General features: G+C 37.5%; 1 protein-coding gene across 2 annotated transcripts; it reads left to right on the top strand.

The window, feature by feature from the left end:
- The first annotated feature begins 972 nt into the window (after nucleotides 1-972).
- Nucleotides 973-15,290, top strand: U2AF1 (U2 small nuclear RNA auxiliary factor 1). Of its 2 annotated transcripts, XM_010724274.3 has the most exons (8): nucleotides 973-1,070; nucleotides 1,283-1,339; nucleotides 4,611-4,677; nucleotides 7,978-8,027; nucleotides 8,644-8,742; nucleotides 9,911-10,044; nucleotides 10,382-10,474; nucleotides 12,441-15,290. In XM_010724274.3, the coding sequence occupies exons 4-8, from the start codon at nucleotides 7,998-8,000 to the stop codon at nucleotides 12,577-12,579; spliced, it is 495 nt and encodes a 164-aa protein (XP_010722576.1). In that variant the 5' UTR covers nucleotides 973-1,070; nucleotides 1,283-1,339; nucleotides 4,611-4,677; nucleotides 7,978-7,997; the 3' UTR covers nucleotides 12,580-15,290. The 2 variants fall into 2 exon arrangements, with proteins under 2 accessions (XP_010722576.1, XP_010722571.1); XM_010724269.2 differs by lacking the exons at nucleotides 973-1,070; nucleotides 1,283-1,339 and adding an exon at nucleotides 3,749-3,821.
- Nucleotides 15,291-15,774: the final 484 nt, after the last annotated feature.

Genomic DNA, 15,774 nt, shown 5'->3' with positions numbered 1-15,774 from the left:
CTCCTCCTCTTCCCTGCGGCGGCTGCGCCGTAGGCCGGGCCTCGCTTTCTCCTTTTGTTCAACGGTCAGCCCCCGCCGCACGGGGCGGCTGTGCTTCTCCGGAAGCTGTGTGTTAACCCTACTGTATCTCCTGGCGTAAGCACTGCGATCTCGCAGCGTAAGTGCACGTCGTGCAGCGGGAGTCCAGTCCCTGTGCTTGCACTGTTTGTCTGAAGTGTTAAAAGTTTGAAGGATTACTGCACGCTGTAGAGTTATGAACATGAAAATAATGATTTTTTTTCTTCCAGGAGAATTTCTATTTCCCTTTATGCACATATAGCCCATAATAGCTTTTATGCCTTCATAACTTTGCTTGCAGTTTTCCCGGTTGAGTTAACTGAGGTCTTTATGCCTCTTCCACCATTCTGCATCCACGAGAGTTCTACTGGCATACGCAAACCGGCTGTTGTTGGGTGACAGTTGGAGCAAGAGAAGATATAATGAGCAGCAAACACAAATAAAGCTTGCTTTGCAAAGAACTAGATCACAAAGATGGCTTGGCAAGGAAATATGCACGAGCAAGACAAATCCTTCCTTTGTGCAGCACTTCTTTCCCTTAACTGAATTATTTCAGATAGTATCTTGGTAGTGCCTTTAGCTCCCATTGGAGTGTAACCTTAAACAGGTGGGTTTTTAAAACATTGCATAGGTGCAGCTGTATGGGTTTTAAAGCACATTATATTGCCTAGAGGACGGGGTTGCATGGAGGACATAACTCCATAGTGTAACTTTCCAGACAGCTCTTTACCTTACTTCCTATCCCACCACACCACAAAACTGACAGAAAGGCAAATGAAGGGAGGGGTTGGAAGGGTAGAACAGCAGCAATCGCTCTGTTACTTTTCCACATCAAAATAAAGGCATTTGGGGCACATTTTATAGGAACTGTATAATAACTTCTTTCTATTCCAGTATGTAACTACTTTGGGTTTTATACTTGCAGAGTCAACTGTTCGTTTTATTTCAAAATCGGAGCTTGCCGTCATGGAGACAGATGTTCTCGGTTGCACAACAAACCAACATTTAGCCAGGTTTGTTTTCCTTTTGCTTTTTCTTTCTTTTGAATTCGTAGAAGTATATTCTTTAAAACATAGATCCTGAGATAAAAGTGAATAATTACAGAGCTCCAGATTAAGTAGTTCACTTTTGGCCCCAGTTTATATGGGATTTTGCTTTTTTGGGGGTATTCCATTTACTTCTCCCAGCATTTCTAATCATCTCCTGTCACCCTTAATGGCTGCAGGAAGCGATGCTGTTGTAAGCTTGCCTGTAGTAGAGACCAACCAGTGCTAACTTTCAGGTGAGTGTGCCTTCTCAGTGACGTTAGGCACTTAAACCTTCCCAGATTTTTTTTATTATCACAGCTAATAGAAGCTTGTTCCACCTAGCCAAAAGGTGTGAACTTAAGTCTTTGCATATAAGAGAAAGGGAAAAAAAAAACAGTAAAAAAAAAAAAAAAAAGCAAATAAGCGACTTTCCTGTCATTGTCTTTGCTCTCTGACCCAGGCTCTTAAGTTTCAAGTGTAACTTACTCACTTCTTTTGAATATGAACAAATTATTTCTTGAAAGCAACTTGCCTGGTTGCCGAGGGCATATACGTCAGTTAACTTGACAGATTACTTAGATTTTCGTTGTCTAAACGTTAGGGACAAGATGAGTGACTGCACATCTGCTCAAAGAACTGGTGCAGAGGGTGATAGGGTTGTTTTTGTTATTATGAGCTCTACGGTTTTCAGAAAACTACTTTTACTTGAAGAACTATATGCTTTTCTTTTTTCTATCACCGCTGATTGTCAAGGTATGCAGGTAAATAGATTTCTTTGGGAGAACTCTGTATGATGTGCTCATGGAAACTGCTGTTTTAGGAGCAGTTTTATCTACAGAGGTGAAATTTACATAGCGGTGGAGTCCTCTGGGCTGGTGTTGGTTAAGGGGGAGTTCAGAAGGCAGGTAACAGCCACCAGGCTGGAGGTTAGAGGTGGTGCTCCTAAAATTAAACCTATTAAATACGAGTGGGCTGTGGGAGTGGTATGCAGGAGTGGTTTGACGGGTAGAAACTGTCAGGGTTGTGATCTATGAGCACCACTGCTAGTACTTCATCAACAGAGGGAGTTTTTCCATCTAAGGCAACTTAATAATTCGTAGTGTAGATACTGCTTATCAAAAAGTATTGTCCATTTCTCTGAATGTGTTACTGATCTACATGGACAGCATACTGAAATTGATAGGTAATGTAGAGGCTTGAGTTTAGGTTCTTGGCTGCTACAAGATAATTTGAAACTAGACAACTTCCACAGTGGTTGTTATAAGTTAAAACCATATGTGTATTTTTAAGAGAGCATTTATATAAGAGAGCCTTCAGTTTTGCTGCAGAAGCTGCAGTTTGTACTGCTGGCTGAAGTGGGTCAGCAGGGCATGTTGGAATCATCTGGCAACATCTGGGAGTGCTGCTCTTGGCTGACATGCTGTATTGGAACATCTGCAGCGTCTGGGATTCCTTACAGAAATCTTTATTTGTATGCAGATTGGTAATCAGCTGTGATAGAAAATAGAGGAAGAAATATGCTATTAATGGGAAGCTGCTGCCTCAGTGTTTTTGTCTTCCCCTGGTGCGGCCCTTATTGAAGGGCTGTGTTAGGAAAGGTTCTGCAATCCAGAGCAATCGAATTAACACCAATTAGCAGAAACACTGTAACTATGTTTCTGCCTCTCTCCAATTGTAGAGTAAAACAGTTATTTTAAACTTGGGCCACTTAAGCACAAAGCTTTGGTTGATATGACCGTACCTATTATAAAACAAGTGTGTGATTTAAATGTGATACTACAGATTCTGTAATGTTAAGTGGTCAGCATATGTAAGTATGACATTGCTGGTCCTGTGACTTTTTTTTTATGATGTAACTAATGATAGTAATGTATAAGCTAAGGTAATTTGGGGACTGCGATTCGTACTAACGTTGAGCTTGTATTTTAAGTAAGTAATCACATTTCAGTTTTTGAGCTGCTTACAGTGATATGGACATTTGGATTATTTATTTTTTTTTTTTGTAATATTAGTTTACTAACTTAAACATGGTTTGTTTTTTCAGACAACTTGATTTTAAGAAGAACGGTACAAATGTAAGGTTTCAAGTCTGCCTGGGCTAATTCTTCAAGTAAAAAGCAGAAGGGCTAAAAGGATATTGTCCTTATTTGAAGGATCGGAAACATGCGAACCTATGATGCTATTATATTATTTAAACAGAAATTCCACCAAGAAATTCCCGATACACAAAACGAGATGCAGCTCATGCCTAAAAACCTTATGGTGTGGTGTAACGTTCTAGGCTCTGTGGCATTATGTATTGTATGCTGTGCACATAACGCTTACTTTTTTTCCTAGACTCACAGTAATGAATCTGATCTTCAAAATAAGATGAAGCTAGGTGTATCCGTCCTATCACGTAGTTTGGTGTTTCAGGTTACTGTGCCTCACAACTCCCATTTTGAGGATAGCTGTTGAGACAAACGCAGCTCTTTCTTGGTGGTTAATTACAACTGTTTTCATAATATGATGGTCTGGATGCAATTGGAAGATTTTCTGCAAATACAAAAAGGAAGTCTTAAGAACAAGCTATTACTTTTAGATGTTTGCAAACAAGTTGTCTCTTTGCAATTGTCTATTATATGCACAGCAGCCAGTAGAATTCCCCTTTTTATTTTTTTTCCCCGCAGACCATCTTGATTCAAAACATCTATCGTAACCCCCAAAACAGTGCACAGACGGCTGACGGCTCACACTGTAAGTCCCACAGTTGGAGAAATTTTTTTAAAGAATGGTGTTAAAGAGCCCACTCCTAATTATGAGAAAATCATGTTGGCTTCTGAGCTGCTGACATAAAGCTGTTGCAAACAGGACAAGTGACGGAACTCTTCTTGCGCATATATCAAGAACTTGTCAAATGTGTGCAATTCAGAATGCAGAACGTGATTTCATGAATTGGACTTGATGCAAATTTGATTGTTTAGTAACGCTGCATTCTTTTTAAAGAGTTAAACTGCAGGCATTTATCAAATTCTTGATCCAACAACAACAACAAAAAAATAGGTCTATTTGTGATGTACGGTAAGTTTCCCAGACTGTGGTTTTTCTTTCATCTTAACTTTTATAGGAAGATGGAGATCTCATGTCATGCTCCAGTATTGTATTATCTCTGTTCTTGGGGCTTTGTTACTAAGAATCTATTCAAGAAGACCGAATTCAAGCGAGTGTGATTATGGCTATAGTTTTGAATACTGCTTTTGGATGCCATTTATTACATGTCTGCATGAAGTCATGCAGAACTCCTCCACAGGTTAATATCGGTTAATAAAATAAAAGTAAAATACAATAGTGGAGTATCATGAGATCTCTTATTTTACAGTGTTAGGATCATTCAGAAAGGTCACCAGCTAAGTGAAAGTTCTCCTTCTTGGGAGAAAATAACCACCTCTCTTTCAGCACAGACTCGGCTAGAGCGACCCTAAAGGAAACCAGTTTCTTGTTAAAATTATTTTCTATAATATAAAGTTGTTGCGTTTTGTATTTCAGACCATTGCCCTCTTGAACATTTACCGTAACCCTCAAAACTCTTCCCAGTCTGCTGACGGTTTGCGCTGTAAGTTCATACAAGTTCCTTCACTGGTTCCCTGGGCTTGATTGTCAGAGCTCAGTGTCGACTTAAGCTGGTCTACCATATTAGTTTAACAGATCAAACTGACCACGTTTAATGAAATGTGCCCCCAAAAATCCCCAAAACTTTTTGTCCCGCTCACCTTCTTCCCTACTCAGAAAACTATGAGGGGAATCTGAATACCATCTATTAATTAAGTTGGAATTGTACTTCCCCTATAAAGCAGTCTTGATGCACTGCCTTCATCCGCCCCTCCTTTCTCCTTGCCAGTTGCTTGCATCCAAGCAGTGCTTTTCTGTATATTTTATGGTATCCATAAGATTCCGCCACCTAAAAGAGCAGGATAATGACATGTTGACTTCATCCAAAATAAATTTCCTGCTCTGTCAATGTTAAGGGAGGTTGAATTTGAAACTCTTCAGACTTTATGCAGAAATTTATTCTAGGTTAATGATGTGGCTTCCATTTGGAGTCTGCTTTGGAAGAATGCACTGATAATAGCTTCCCTTTTGGCAGCTGTCCTTTTGGATAGGTGCATGGTTAAAATTCCTTCCATGCTTTGAAAATTCAGATTCCAAAACCAAGTTGCATATTCGCGTAGGAAAATATATCTTTAAAAGTAGTTTTGAGGAGGGGCAGCCATTTGTGCATGGTCACAAACTAACTTGATGACTCCTCATGAGGTAGGAATGGACAAAAGAGGAAAACATCTACTCTAAGACCGGTAGAAATTAAATGACCAAGATTGTTTATCTGCAATTACTGACGTGTCATTGTGACTGAAACATGATATTAGAATAAAATTAAATTTAAAAACTAGAATCAAAAAGGATCGATATTATTTTCTAACTAATATTTCTTGTTGAAGTGAATATGACTGTGTGGTAATAAAACTTTGTTTGGCTATTCCTTTTTTGGGCTGTTGGATTACAGACTAGTTCAGATTAGTTACCAGCATTTGTGAAATCAGCCGCTACCTTAAAAGTCAACACTGTGTCTTCTGCTCTAGAAGTAATAACAGCCCACTTAAGCAACTCGAGCTTGTTTTATGTGATGCGATCAAGCTAGATGCATAATGAGCTGTGTAAGTTTGTCTAGATGCTAAACACTTCTATTGGTTTGTAGGCCTTGCTGCAGATGCTTTGTAGTTAATGCTGTTTTGATCAAACAAGAACATTCAGTTGGGTTTTTCCACTGTCCCTAAATTCTCAATGCGCTGGTAACTAATTTGCACGGTTACAGCAGTTTGGTCTGTGGAGCTGTTTAGATTGTACAGCTGCAAGAGTCTTGACTTGAACAGACTCTCTAGTCTTCTAAAAAGTGGTATCCAACTTCAGTTTGCCTTGACGATGGGTAGTCATTTCACAGAGCCTGACTGTACCTTGTGCGGTAGAGCTGGAGCTCTGTTATCAGTACGTTTGCTGAAACTCCCAGCTCCCTGTTTTTTCCATATTTTTGTCCCTACTTAAGTACTGCATGTATTTTAAATGGGTAACTCGGATAGCTGTCAAATGTGTTGTTTGTTGTTGCTTAACTGTCTTCCTTCTATTGCCGTCGTAGAGGATTAACCTTAGTTTTGAACGATAATAGTTTTCCTGAGTATTTTAATTAGTAATTGGGCTTCTCAAGGTTCAGATACCGGTGGCCCTGGAACATGAATGTTTGTAAAGCCTGTGCGTATGTATGCTTCCCACTTAGAAGGACCTTCACGTAGTCATTAACTAACTGTTGCTTATGATCTCTTAATTTGACAGTGGAATCTCCTTAAAGTTTCTAGCACTCGTCCATTTGGTTAAAATTAATTATTCCCTGTGTGGCTCAGGGAGCCCCCATCTGATATCTTAAAAATAAATAAATCCTTAGGTATTAATAAGCTATTACGAGTGGTGATTGCACCACCTTGGGAATATAGTGAAGTATTCTGTCTAGAAGAACCGGTTGAACGTTTGGTATTTGCTTCGTTTGCTGTGTAACTGTGGGAAAGTGGTGGGGAAGATGAAAGCTCTGAAAGCAAACATTTTTCAAATCGAGAAATATGAACCTAAACTGCATGACAAGCCTCCCTTAGCCTTCTTCAGGAGGCAGCTGGCTGGGAGAAAATAATTGCAGTTCCAGAGAATATGGCTGGTTACTATTAGAGACTTTAAAGAAAGATGCTGTATTCTTCCAGATGGTACTGTTAGCCAAAAATGGCCGAGCCCAAGGCATCTGTTTTTTCATAGCAGCCCAAGTTGAATAAACTTAGCCTTGTTGGCTCTGTTTCTTTCACATTCTGTGAACTAAAACAGCAGTGTTTGTAATTTAAAGGCTAAAATATTTTTCTAGCCTGAAATGCAGGGTTCATTTTAAAACTGCTCCACTTGATCGTAATAAACCACTTAACTGCTGAAGAGCTAATCCATTAGGCTTTAATGTATACAGCTTAATATACCTTTAAATACCATAGAGTAGTGGAAATAAATTAAACTTATTTTTATATTCTTAATGCTCTGTAAATCAGCCAAACTTATGTTGCTTTTTTAATGGCAGCAGGCAAGCAGCGTTCATTTGTGAAGTGCAGCTTGGAGCATGTAAAACAGTTTAACCTATGTGGCTGGCTTATCTTGCACTAAAATATTTTTGCAGGGCTATAGAAAAACCAAGTGATACTTAAAAAAAAAAACAAAAAAAAACCAACCAGTGCTTTCTGTTGCAAGGCACTGTAGTACCCTTCTTTGAGAGCAATTCAGAAGCACCATTTCAATAACTCCTCAGAGGAAATTGTTAAAAAATTAAATAAAATTCCGAGCTGCGTTACTTTGTGAACTCTCGCATTCTAGTATATATGTGCTGGAGATGGAGAGGTGGATTTGTTAAAAGGAAATTCTACACTAGGGAGAGAAATGATAAACTGTAATCGTACTTAGAAATATGCACGTATGACAAAGCACTTGCCTTCTGTTTAGGTAACATTGTTGGTAGATAAAGGGTGGAATTGTGCATCAAACTTAAATCATACTTGGGAGCAATTCCATTCCCTTTCCTCCCTTTAGATTTGTGGCATACAAGTTTGGTTCTGATTTAAAATTGGTTCTGATTTGATCATGTCAATAGAATGCTTTGACGTATTATTTTGGACTTTAAATTGTTCGCACATACCGATTTTCTTTAATACTCCTATTAGTTAGCTACATGATATATGGTGTCCTTTATGCTCCAGGTGGCACCTCTAGGTTATTTTTTGTAGTATAAGCATTTTTTTCTTTAGTGACAGGCTCTAATCGGTATGACTCTTGATTTTTACAGGTGCTGTGAGCGATGTTGAGATGCAGGAGCATTATGATGAATTCTTTGAGGTATGCAGAAAAAGCGAATGTTCAGAATGCATTGAAGTGTTCTCAAACTTACAGAAGCAAATGACTTAAGTGGGTTTTAGTGAATATCACAAGTAAAAGGATTCAGAGAAGACCATTTGTTTCCTCAGGAGTTTGTTTAAACTTTAGACTTTCAGTGCTAAATATTGCTGGCGTAACTTCAGTTAGTTTAGCTTTACTGTATATAGCGGGCTTTGTTTAAAAATCGTCAACTCATGCTGAGTAGCATTTGGATTCTGTGATCTCTTCTGTAAATTAAAAAAAAAAAAACAGCACCGTAATCATTTGTATGGACATACATCTAAGGAATACTGTAGCAGCAAGGCTTATGTGTGGTATTTTCAGTGCTTCTTATATGTTGACTAAATACTGTATGCTTAATGTTTTCCATAGCTTTTTATTTTATCCTGTTAGCACTGTGCTTAGAGGTGGACGCAGTACAGGCCAAGCAAGTACCAATTTTAAGATGGGAAATGTAAAGACTTTTCAAAGAATGGTCTTCTTTTAGTTGTTACTAATAGTTAAGTGCGTCCGTTCCGCACTTTAATGTGTCCCAACATTTTAATTTTCTTTATTTTTTAAACCGGTTTGTGTTTAGGAGGTCTTCACAGAAATGGAAGAAAAATACGGTGAAGTTGAGGAGATGAATGTTTGTGATAACCTTGGAGATCATCTAGTTGGAAATGTATACGTAAAGGTAGGATAAAAAGAGAATTGTTAATTTAAATGAATAGAAGTAGTATGACAGATTTGTCATTTTAAAAGCGCTGTACTCCTGTAGCTCCTGTGAAAGTAGCACTTTAGGATCCTAAATGCTCTCCAGTTTACCAGTATAAGTTAAAAAGAGTGAAAGTAGCAATGGAATGTAAAACAATTTTAAGAAACAGTGAAAAGCATTTCTGATACTCAAAATCTGTGTCAATTTATTAAGACACATGCAACCTTTTTTTTTTTACCTGGTTAATAAATGCAGTCTCTGCTGAAGGTCTGTTAACTGACCAGTATGAATTCTGGATCTTTCTTCCTGTCATGCTGCATTCTAAGAACTTCACTAAGAGTAGAGGTTTATTTGCAGCAGGTGTTCATGTTCAACAGATGTACTTAGTTCCTAACTTCCCAGTTAAACAAAACATCTTGTAACCAATGGCACTAGTTGGTTTAAGGTCCAAACCGAAGGGCTTAGGTCTAGCTGTTAAAAGCCATTGATACTTGCTTTGAATCACCTGTATACAGTTATCCACTTGCAGAAATTTCATTGTATGCAGTGTCAGGAAAGTGGTGAACAAGAGCAGGTGAATATTTTTACTGTAATTTTCCTGAACTGGGAAATATTTTGGGGCCATATGTGTATGATTGTATGTATCTGTGTAGACCGTAATAATCAGAAAGAAAAGTTGCTTCTGAAAATTTATGTTGGGACAGTGAGAATGCTTTTCATCTTCTTTTTAAAACAGGATCTAAGTTTCTGTAAGTGAACAAGGGCTCCAGTTCTCATGCTGATTTCTCTTAAACGCTTGAAGAAGTTCCATTACGCTTGGAACATTACTATTACATGATGTACACTGTGTTTAAAGTTGTAGTGAGAAGGCAGTGTTCCCAAAACTTACAATATAAGCTGCAAAACTAAAAAGACCAAATAGAATATAACTGTGAAATAGTATCTGCTGTGATTAACCCTGAATCCCATCAGTGAAAAGCTAGTTTATTTTTTTATTCTGATGAGACTATCTGTCCTAGGAGCTCTGAAGTAGTTTGTACTTACATTAGTAGTCCTAAACCACAGATAACATAAACCTGTTTTGTCAGGAATCGTTGATCTACTTCTGTTGCTTCTCCACAGCATGAAAAATTATTTTTGCTTTTAGTTTCGCCGTGAAGAAGATGCAGAAAAGGCTGTGATTGACCTGAACAATCGCTGGTTTAATGGACAGCCTATTCATGCTGAGCTTTCACCTGTGACCGATTTCAGAGAGGCCTGTTGCCGTCAATACGAAATGGGGTAAAAAGCAATTTCCTGTTGGCCTATGGAAGTGTCTTTTGAAGTGTTTGCACAGACAAGATGGTTGCTTGGGTGTGGGTGTGGGTTTTATGTGTAATTCAGAGTAAGATGAAAAAGCACTTTCAGGCAATGGTAATCTGGAGTATCTGTAGTCTGCTTCTTGACTTTTACCATCTTTTGGATTTTGATCTAGGAGCAAGTCAGTCTCAGTAAATGTTCTTTACTTTTTCTAGTATTAGAGATGATTAACTTGTAAATGGCTAAAGGCCTATCAAGGGCTTAGGGCAAACAGATCCACTGTAGAGCTGAGAATTGTAACTCTCAAATTTTTTTCCAGAGAGTGTACACGAGGAGGTTTCTGCAACTTCATGCATTTGAAGCCCATTTCTCGAGAGTTAAGACGTGAGTTGTATGGGCGCCGTCGTAAAAAGTGAGTTTGCTTTTAAACACAATTAAAACAGATAAACTACACATCAATTGCGTAATGTTCAGGAGACAAACCTTTTAAACTTCAGTCTTTTCTTGCTTTTTCTGATGTGCACCTGTGAAAGGCATAGAGTACAACTAGAAAGTGGACAGCTTAGAACAAAAGAGTGTTGTTTTTTGTTTTTTTGTAAAAACAACCAGAAGTATGATTCTATCAAGAAGATCTGTGGGTATTTTCATGACCTGATGAGTATTTACAATTTCTCTTTAGTTTAATTTAACAGTTAATGGCTAGCTTTTGTAGCCAGTATTTGTTCCTTAGCAACAGTTAACCTAAGGAGGTTAATACAAGTGTATATAATTATTAAGATACCTTGTGGAACAGTTTACACCACTGCTGTTAATGCAGCATGTTTTTGTGGATGGTCCACTTTGTGCTGGATTGAATCTCTTTGGTTTTAGGAACTTCTTATTTAGGTTAAGCATATTTAATTATTGGATCTGCTTCTATGTGGAGTAGTTTTGTATGCCTCTTTCAATCACGGAAGGAGCCTGGGAGTATGAAAATGTTTTTCCTGTAAGTGTCTCTAATTGGCAGCATCTTAAAATCTGTGAGGATAAATTTAACTTTCAAAATGTGAATTAACATGTTTGTGCCAAAATACTTTCTTACAGTACTCAAATTTCAGTGTAATTTCTTGGGGTGTTCAAACAATTTGTGAAAAAAGATTAAATATGCTCATCTTAGCCTTTTGGTCACACCCAAGAGTCTGAATCCGGACCTTTCTGACTTAGGCACCAGTATGTCATCTTTTATTGCAATAAAGATCAGACTTGCATGTTTGGCTGTGGAGTATGATTGTTTTACCCATGGCCTAATTTCAGTCTAGGGTCAAGCAAATAAAATAGTTGAGTCCTCAGAGTATTTTAGTCTTTATTTGCCCTGTTTAAATTCTTGGTGAAGCTAAAGCTGTCACATGCTAGCAGTAAGGCTGGATGTTAAAAAATGCAGTTCTTGCATCAATGGGGTTTTGCAGGTAGATTGTATGGATTAGAATGAGCTGAAAATAGTCCTATGTAAAATGACGTACTTTGAAATTTCAAGTAGAAAAAAGAAGGGTATACCTGAACCTGTGAAAAATAAGCTAATTTAGTAATTCTGAAGTGGTATGCAAGATCTGTGTGCCTCCATGTTTGAGTAAAATTTGTCCCGTGTTTGCTTCCATCCCGGAGCACCTCGGCATGGAACAATATTTTGTAAAACCAGCATTTGTTTCCATGGTCTTTTGAATTCTGCTGTAATTTCAACATCTATTTAAATGGTAGTGTTTACTTTCTTCCTCCCACTACTGAATTGTCTGAAATCCTTATAACCCTTCAGAACACCGTTTCCTTGCCAAGTGCCATGTAAGATGTAAATCCATAGTAGCTGTGTTAGCATTCTGGGTGCTTTTAGCATTCTTCTTGAAGTCATCAACAGTGGAGGCAGGGAAGGATTATTTGCAAAGGTTGATGGCTTCAGGAAATGGAAGGCAGGAAAAAAAGCAAAAATGCATAAAACTCAGATTTTTGAGCTGCTAGATAATGCTGTTGATTTAATGGGTTTGGACTTGTAAATGTTTAGCTGAAGGTTTTTCCTCTGTGTGCTATTATCAGCAACAGAAGCAGTTGTCCCCTTTTCTTTTTGTTTCAATTAACAGCTGCATAAAAGTGCATTTGTTTCCTCTACGTGCCTCTCCTCAAGTTTTATGACTGGCAGTGAACAGCGGAGTCTTTTTACAATAGCTGACTCCTCAGTGTTACGTTTGTTCAATACATAAGTGTATGATTGCACAACCTGAGTGCCAGTTTACCAATATTTAGAATATTCCACCCCGTTTTTCTTCTGTCCCGTTAATTTCATCCTTAAATATTCCCCGGAATGCTACTGAAAGTGCTGAAACAATAAAATGTTCAAACTTTCTTTGAAGGCATAGATCCAGGTCGAGGTCCCGTGAACGTCGGTCTAGATCCAGAGATCGTGGTCGTGGAGGTGGTGGTGGTGGAGGAGGAGGACGTGAACGTGATAGGAGGCGGTCAAGAGATCGTGAAAGATCCGGTCGATTCTGAGCCATGCCATTTTTACTGTATGTCTGCTAGAAAGTGTTGTAGTTTGACCAAACAAGTTCATAATGAGATTTTTTTTAAAGATGGGCTTCTGAATAAAAATTTGTAGTGATACAGTATTCTTTGTGTAACTTGTTTCTTGTGGGGGGGAGTCTTTTTAACTGTCATTCCTCTATCTTGACAAATACCTGGATTAATACTATGCCTGAGGGAAAGGTGGTAAATGTATTGGAGGAGGGCCAGTTTGGGGGTTTTTTATTTTTATTTTTTATTTGGACATGATTTGAACTGTTGATGAAAATGTGTGTGTATATAATATGAAATATTATATACATAGTAAAAAATAATATACTGCTTAAGAAACAGTTACTCAAATAAGTTTCCCTTTTCTGCTATGCTGTCTGCTTATTTAGGTTAGTTTAGGCACATTTAAAAGGAAGGCTGTGCAAAGTGCATTTATTTACCAAGTAGAAACGCTTAGTTACAAAATGTATGTTTGTTTGTTACCAGAAGTCTGTGCTCTGTCTATCAATGTGACTGTGGCATTTACAATAAATCCAGTTTCTTGGTGTAAAATCTAAAGCCTTTTTTCTAAGCACTCTGGAGTAGTTGTGTTGCTACTCCTGGCAGTGCCAGAGTTCATAGCTGAGGGTTTTTTTTTTTTTTAATTCTTGACTAATTTCCTCATCTTTGCTAGAAATGAAGTTACCTATTAAAATGTGTGGGAGGGGTGGGGAACAGTATTTTTATCTCAGTAGCAATGAGTTTCTTTTTTAAAAACTCATGCTCCATACAGCGGGAAACACAGGATCTACTGACAGAGACTAAAGGTCCTAAATAGAAGGCTCACGTTTCTTAAGACTGAATTTTTTCACTGTGTTCTCCTAGCTGTTGCTTAATGAAGAGTGTTCCCATAGTGCTTGAGATGACAGAGGACTAATAGGATACAAAGGAAAATATATACTTTTTCCAGCTTTACTTACTTTCCAGTTTTGCTTACTTTTGAAGAGATGTAAAGTGTGATGGAGGCTGACAAACAGATGGCAGTTTCTTCACAAGACTTTTTCTGTCTTGGTTCAGTTGAATCACACAGCAGCTATGTATGTTAGGTTGTGCATCCCTTAAGGAGTTAAAAGTTTAATTGAAATGTCGCTTGAGAGACTGTACAGTGTACTTGCAACTTCAATTCATTTATGTCTGCTTTTATTCAGCTTGTGCGGTAGCATGAAGTTTTGGTCAGTGGTCATATTTATGTCTGTAAAACTACCTAATGCAATATAGCTTTCTGACATGACAGAGCATTTACCAGCTCTTCTTTAATTCTTAGAGTACAGTAATTTGGTAAGTGATAGATCTGCTCCTTAATTATTTAAAATAAATAAAAGGAAGGATAATAAAGAATATGGAAGTGTTGCATAGACAGATTAACAAACCAGCTTCTCTGTCTCAAAAATAAATACAAAATCACTTAGCTCGCTGTAACTTGAAGATGGAAAAAAAAATATACTAGAAAGTATGCATTTCTAAATGAATATAAGTTGTCTTTTAGAACTACATTCTTGTACCAATTTAAATTGAATTTATTATGTTTGTTATGAGTGGTTTGACCAACCAGTTTGTGGATTTTTTTTCTGCCATAACTTTTAAAAAGAAAAGTATCTCTACATGAGGACAGCTTCACTATTTATATTTTGTTGCAAATACATGAATTATGAATTCTCTTTTGGTGGAAGAAGTTGATCGGTGCCTAGAATAGATACTGAATAGAACTGAAACCTTTGCTATGTCTGCTAGGTATTAGGAATTTAACATTGATAACTTAGTTCTTGTTTAAAGGACATTAATCCAGTTCCATTTCCTCGATGAGATTTAGGATTATTAGTGAACTAATTTAAATCTCAAGCTCAAAATGTGAGAATAGCCACTAGTTTTTAATACGGAACCTAGTATAATGTGGTTACTAGTGGTTACTACTTAAAATGCTTAAGATCTTTTTTCACATGGGTTATTGGCACAAGCTAGTTTGCTGTATAAACAAATTCATTTTAAACTAGTATAAATGTCTCTATAATGGCTTTCATCTGTTTATCTAAGCATTGCTGAACAGCAAGTAACGTTTTTTGTGTGAACAGATAGCAAACAGTTTACCTCCCCCTCTTGTAACTGGAAGATGTCTTAAAGGGCACTGAAAGCAATGGGTTTTACTGGTGACGGCATTCAGCATGTATACCAAACTCATGATATAGCATCAGTGATGCTCACCTTTAAGGATGTATGCTACCAATAAAATTAATCCCATCTGAAATGTAAACTACACAGATTTACTTAAATGTGGCAGTCCAAACTGGATTCATTTACTAATGCAAAGGTAGGGAATCCTACCCACCTATTCTATTCTTATTTACAGTGTGTTTAGAGTTGAATTTTTCCCACCCTCTCTGTAGGTTCCTGTTTCTCACAGATATATTGTTGTTGGCTCTTAACAGTGGATCTTAACTTATGGAATTCCTTTACCTCAAATAAGTGACAGCATACAGTATTTTCTGAAGTCTGAGTCAATTAGGTTGAAAATGTTAATCCCGAGTGGCTTCCTCTTATTTGTATTTGGCTCTTATTCTGTGGAAATGCTGCTTGTCCATGAATATGATGTATGTTGAGACTGTAAAACCAAATGGAGAAAATTTGTTCAAAAATAAAGCCTTTTTTAATAAGAATCTGACAAAAATTATCCCTTTCCTTTAAATGGGATGCTCTTTAAATGACTGATGAGGACATAGACTACGCATTTCAAATTCTCAGCTTTTGGCTCAAGTCACTTTCAAATGATACTTCGACTTGTTTTTGTAGGGCTGGTAAAGCATGCCTTAAATACATAACAAACAAAACAATGGTATTTACTTGATAAAGTTGAACTATCAAAAGAGTGTAACTTGATGGGTTGGTTGCTGTTTATTTTCCTAACCTGATAAGGGCTCTGGTTAAGTAGTCCTGTAACTTTCTATTGTTGTATTCTATAGAGAACAAGAAAGCTCATTTTGACAGGAAAAAAAAAAAAAAAAAGTGTGTTGAGGAAACGAGTGACTGAGAAGGGACAATTTTTTGAAGGTGATTTTTTTTTCCCTAGTGTTGCATGGTTTGTACTGCAAAACTTTGGCAATGGACACAACCATTAATTCCCACTGTCTTTTACAATTGCAG

This window comes from Meleagris gallopavo, chromosome 1 (assembly GCF_000146605.3).
Source record: "Meleagris gallopavo isolate NT-WF06-2002-E0010 breed Aviagen turkey brand Nicholas breeding stock chromosome 1, Turkey_5.1, whole genome shotgun sequence".
In the NCBI taxonomy this organism is placed as follows: Eukaryota; Metazoa; Chordata; class Aves; order Galliformes; family Phasianidae; genus Meleagris; species Meleagris gallopavo.
Note: the sequence above shows the minus strand (reverse complement) of the source record. Positions and strands in the feature narration are given on the sequence as shown.